We start from the raw sequence: 6,008 nt of genomic DNA, 5'->3' as shown, positions 1-6,008 counted from the left end.
ACTTGGCTCAATAAAGCTTTTTGTTTTTAAATCACTCTACAATGTCAATTCAAAAGGCTCCATTTCACAATAGAACCCTATTCTTACCCTCTTTATGTGTGTGTGCATGCATGTGCGCACGCATGCACACACTTTTGGAAGGACACAGCAATTTTGACACTATTGATGGACCAATTTAAGACTTTTGTTTTAAAGGCTCCCTAACTTTTAACAGCATGAAGATCCTGCTTTGGAACCACTGTTCAAGTCAATGGTGTGACCTAACATGCAATGCTCCAGCTGTTCCTCGACAGCCAACACCTGCCTGACAGCTTCTTCAAAGGCCACGGTCACATTAGTATCGTCTTTGGCACTTGTTTCTAGATAAGGATAATCCCCATTTTCCATGCACCAGGCTTGTGCCTCCTCAGTAGTCACTTGCCTATCCTCTTTGTCTACCTTGTTACCCAAAACTACAAAGGGAAAGTGTTCAGGGTCCTTCACATCTGCATAGTAGATGAATTCTTTTTGCCAGTTACCAAGGTTCTCAAAGCTCTGTCGGTCATCCACACTGAAGGTCAAGAGGCAGCAGTCTGCCCCCCTGTAGAAGGGTGTCCTAAGGCTCTTGAAACGCTCCTGTCCTGCAGTGTCCCAGATCTGGAGAGTTACAAAGCGTCCATCTACCTCCAGATCGCGATTCAAGAATTCTACCCCTATAGTGTGAAAAGCCTGGGAATCAAACTTATTGGTTACATAACGGTTCATAAGTGAACTTTTCCCAACTCCACCATCACCCAAGAGAATGACCTTTAAGAGAAGGGATTTTCCACTCATTGTTGCAGCACCAGACAGGGAGAAGTTTGTAACCAAGAGAACCTGAAAATAAATGAAAAAGGAGAAGGAAGATCAATAAGCTGGAAACTAAAATGAACTGTTTAGAAAATTTCTCTCAATTATGAGATCCTCCAATTTAATGTCTCTTGGTTTATGCTCATTAATGAATGTAGAACAACAGAAGAAAATCCATTTCTTTTCTGTGTGAGTGGGGAAAATCAGTCTGATTTCTCTGAGGTCTCTGCCAAGACAAAGGCTGCATCCTTGCATAAAGCAGCTTGTAGATGGTTCTGTAATTTGGTTCGATTTTTACTCTTTTCTGGTGAAGAGAGCCTAAAACAAAAGTGCCACTCAAATGTGTGCCCTTATTAGATTAGAACTGGGATAGTTGTGAACCAAAAACAAATTGTATATGGGCTTTGAAGTTTGCTCCCAAAAGTCCTATCTTCTTGGAGTCAAAGCTGATTACTTTATTCCATGCACAGAGGTCTAGGTCATAATCACTTAAATCCTACAATATTCCAGAGAAAAAGGTCAATATTTTTCAGGTAGGTTCTCCATCTTACTTATATTGACATGGATGCCCGCATAAGTAATAGATGTATTTGAATCGTTTCTTCATGATATAACGAACCCTAAGTTGACTCCAGTTAATGGTAACAATGTACCTAGAAATCATGATCAAATCTAAATTATATTATATTAATTATTATAATATTATATTGGTATTATTAATATTAATTATATTATATTAATTATACAGTGCCTTTCTTCTTACCTATACAACATGTCTACCCACGGACTATCTAGAATATAACAAAATGGAAAGATAAATTATTTACTGCATAAGTACCTTTCTCTATGTTTTGTGAGGTAATTCCACACTACACTGTAGGAGTTCAACAATGATGATGTCAATTGAGTAATATTTATGAAAGAGAGACTCAAAGGAAGGTAAAACTAAACACTAATCTAAGGAGAACTTCTGGAAGCAAACACTTTTTAATGGTTGTTTCAAAAAATCCATAGCCTTAAAATTAATTTGAAATGTATATGAAATATTTTTGTATATTCACTTTTAAGAGATCAAAATTTGGGTCATAGGCATGGTAGTAAATCACAGGATATATACCTACCGAGTTAAGATTTCGTCACAATTTAAATATTTTTCTTTTTCTCCCGTTGCTGCTTTACTCTTTCTTTTTAGAGTTCTATAAAACAGAATGGGAAATACCTTTTTTAAATCTATAACATAAAGCTATATGTAAAAAATCAATTACATCATAGACAATACCCCAGAGCAACTCCAAGTCATCTACAGAAGATGTTTTTCACAAATTCAACATACTAGAGAAGTTTAATACGAGTAAAATTAATTTATCGCCAACAAAACGTGTCTAATTTGAGTGTACTTGATTTTTCAAAAGTTTTATGTTGCTTTTTCACTAAATGCTTCATTCAGAGTAAATGAAAGATACTTGGTGATATTCATAACAGATGATATTCAGGATTTTAAAAAGCAGAGGACACTCAAAGGTACATTGAAATCTTAAGGCGGAGATAAAACCTTTTTTCTTTATACTTACCAACTTTCCCTTCCCAGGAAAACTACTAGTGCCTTCACCAATATGTTTTGAAGTTATCTCCACAATTGATTCCACAGGATCAGAGAGGTGGGAATTGGGTTTGTGAGCTTTCTGATTACAATATATTCCTTTGGCTTATTATTTTATTTATTAATTAGGATGTCACACTTTAACATAGGTTTTAACATTTAGCTGACTTTACTAAATTCCAGCATACCCCCATTTAATATGGTAGTCAATTGCTGCAAGAGTCTTATTGATGCAACATCCAGAATACTGGTCCAATGTCAGCCATGGTGATTCATGCCTGCAATCCCAACTACTCAGGAAGTGGAGATTGGGAAAATCATAGTTTGAAGGCAACCCAGGAAAAAAGTTAGTTGGCCTTATTGCAACACATGTAGCCAGTTATGTTGGTTCATTTATTTAACCCCAGCTATGTATGACATGTATATAGGAAAAGGTCAGCCTTGGGCAAAAGCAAGACCTTATCTGAAAAATAACTAAAATGCTCAAATTGTAGTCTCTGCCTATAAACATGAGACCCTGAGTTAAAACCCCAGTATTTCCAAAAAGTGGTAAAGAAGATAAAGATTTCAAAAAAAGCAAAGTTCCTAGGATCTGTTCTTTCTTATGGAAGAATAAAGAAGCTCTAAAAAAATTGCTACTTAATAATCTCAGACTTCTAGGATTATAAATGTAAGCCAATATTCCCAGCTTGTATATTTTTGTGACAAAGTCTTAACAATGAAACGCAGACTGACTTCAAACTTGTGGCGCTTCTGCCTTAGTGCTGAGATTACAAGGGTGGGTCACAAGGTTCTGGCATGCAGACCCCTCAAACTCTCATTTTAGGAAAGTAATACAAGGAAGTATAAAATTGCATACCATACTGATGTTTCATATTAATGGTGCATGCCAAATGAGTTTCTATTAAATGACTTATCAACGCTACTTTTCCTAGCTCAGGATACTCAACAGATGGGGCAAGGACAGAGTGAAAATGGAAACTAAATGCTCAGCTCCAAGGAAAGTTATAAAGTATTAATAACTAGCTGGAATAATGTTCAAGTTGCTCATGCACTCCTTATTTGGCTTTGTGCATGCATGACCTCTAGGTATATGGGCTCTGTGCTAGCTAAAGGGAAGAAAATCAGTGCAAGAGCAATACCTCACCTCAAGAGCACTGGGCTGGAAGCAATCAGAACATCAGGGCTGTCCTCAGTACATCATTCATTTGTTTTATGAATGTGAGTAGGTCATTTAGTATTTGTGTTTCAGCATCATATTGTATAAAAAATAACTGATAATACCTTCCCCACTGAACACGCAGATTAACATAGTAAGTTTGGAATGATTTGTAAGGGTTTCTCATAATTTTGGCTTGGGCTTCTTTGTTGCTCTCCTATCTCCTTTCAGTCAGCAATGGGCTACTGGGTCTCAGTATTTTGCCAGGCCTGGGGCTTGAACTCAGGGCCTGAGCACTGTTCCTAGCTTTTTTTTTTTCTCAAGGCTAGCACTCTACCACTTGAGTTACAGCGCCACTTGCAGCTTTTTCTACATATGGTGCTGAGGAATCAAACCCACCCAAGGAAGGCTTCATGTATACGAGATGAGCACTTTACCACTAGGCCATATTCCCATCCCGGGTTTCAGCATTAACCCTTCTCACAAGGCATCTGCTAGTGAGAGGATAACAACCCTCCTTTTGTCTTTCTTTTATATCTAACAATGCTTGCAGATCCCCCCAAAATTTGAGCATCTGCTTATGGCAGAAAATCTCAGTGTTGGAAATGTTTTAAGCATCTTCTGGTCCTATCCTACTATCAATGTTTGCGAGAAAACATTTAAGTGCCTTTTGTGTGCTGTGTCCTCAGCAAAGTTTTCCTCTTCCTTCCCTTCTAGCTCTCATGTTTTTCTTCTTTTTCTTTATTACTATCTTCTTGTTTTTAGTTACTGAATCCTGCTTATTTTTCTCCAGTATCTTTTTCTATCCTTCTTTTTCCATTTTTCTATGCTGCCCAGGTTAATTTCAAGCTCCTCGCTGTGCTCAAGCAATTGATTCTCCTACATCCGCCTTCCAAGTAGATGGGACTATAGGCATGAACCACTGCTCTCAACTCAATCATTTTGACCTACATATTTCTCATATATAATTTATCATGAGAGCGTCCTAGCTCTTTTTTCCCTGGCTCTGCTTTCTCACTATCCATGCAAAGCTTTCACCACTTGAATATCCACTGGATGGAAATGTGGATGGAAATGTGTAATTGTTTGTAATTTGCAAATTAACACATAAGCTAAAATATCTCACCGTAGGGGCTGCGTATGTTGCCCAATGGTAGAGTGCTTACCTAGCAAGTGTGAAACCCTGGGTTCTATGCTCCAGTAGGGTTCAATTTCTCAATACACAGATACAGTAGAGGAACATAGTAACATAACCTCTGTCTACAATTAGGGAAGATACATTTTGAAATAGAGGATGAAAATTCCCAGTACATGGAAATTACTAATATTTGAGTAGTTGGAAGGGCTTATTACCCTGATTTGATCTGTTACATTGTCCACATATATCAGATTCTATACTTTACCCTACAAATATGTCCAAATAGTATGTCTCAATAAAAACAAAAATAAATTCTTTCTTTAGGTTTGATGTTGTAATGTCCCAATGTTTGATTTTTATTTTTATTTTTTATTTTTTATTTTTGCCAGTCCTAGGCTTGGACTCAGGGCCTGAGCACTGTCCCTGGCTTCTTTTTGCTCAAGGCTAGCACTCTACCACTTGAGCCACAGCGCTACTTCTGGCCATTTTCTATATATGTGGTGCTGGGGAATTAAACTCAGGGCTTCATGTATATGAGGCGAGCACTCTTGCCACTAGGCCATACTCCCAGCCCCCAATGTTTGATTTTTGAGACAAACTTTTCCTGAGTATGTCTTTCCTACACAACCAATTGTAAATTCCTGAATAGTAACAGCCCCATTTACGTATGTCTTTAAAGCTCCTTCTGCATGTAGCTCTAGAATCCTTTATAGAGATAATAAATATTTATGAACTGATTAGGTAGGTACCACAATTTGTGTCTTTGAACTAATGCGAAGCTTAAACAGATCCGTAGTTCTGTAAGATGTTCAAATATTATTACATATAAGGTGACTAAAAAGTCTAAATTATGAACTTATCTGGAACACTTTCTGGACAAGACTTAATAGGAATTCTACCTATTGAAAGTCAGGGTAGGGCTGGGGAAATGGCCTAGTGGCAAGAGTGCTTGCCCCGTGTACATGAAGCCCTGGGTTCAATTCCCCAGCACCACATATATAGAAAATGGCCAGAAGTGGTGCTGTGGCTCAAGTGGTAGAGTGCTAGCCTTGAGCAAAAAGAAGCCAGGGACAGTGCTCAGGCCCTGAGTTCAAGCCCCAGGACTGGCAAAGAAAAAGAAAAAAAAAAGAAAGGGTAAATGCTTGTTTCCCTCACTGTAGTTTCACATTTTAAAAATAAATATTTTTCTAACAGTATATTCATCCTCCCTCGACCAAGAGCAGAACAACCCTATCCACTTTCTGTTTTCAATGGGTGCTTTCATCCCTACTATCAGTTACCCC

At 37.8% G+C, this 6,008-nt stretch overlaps 1 protein-coding gene across 2 annotated transcripts; it reads right to left on the bottom strand.

Annotated features, from left to right (window-relative positions):
- Positions 1-206: 206 nt before the first annotated feature.
- Rab9b (RAB9B, member RAS oncogene family) lies at positions 207-1,994 on the bottom strand. 2 transcript variants are annotated; one of them, XM_048336533.1, is made up of 3 exons: positions 1,950-1,994; positions 787-855; positions 207-708 (listed from the first exon to the last, which is right to left on the bottom strand). In XM_048336533.1, exons 2-3 carry the CDS (start codon positions 811-813, stop codon positions 208-210), a joined length of 528 nt encoding a protein of 175 aa, XP_048192490.1. In that variant the 5' UTR covers positions 814-855; positions 1,950-1,994; the 3' UTR covers position 207. The 2 variants fall into 2 exon arrangements, with proteins under 2 accessions (XP_048192490.1, XP_048192489.1); XM_048336532.1 differs by having other exon boundaries at positions 207-855.
- Positions 1,995-6,008: the final 4,014 nt, after the last annotated feature.

Source organism: Perognathus longimembris, chromosome 28 (genome assembly GCF_023159225.1).
Source record: "Perognathus longimembris pacificus isolate PPM17 chromosome 28, ASM2315922v1, whole genome shotgun sequence".
Classification (NCBI taxonomy): Eukaryota; Metazoa; Chordata; class Mammalia; order Rodentia; family Heteromyidae; genus Perognathus; species Perognathus longimembris.
The sequence above is the reverse complement of the archived record's forward strand: the minus strand, read 5'-3'. Positions and strand labels throughout refer to the sequence as shown.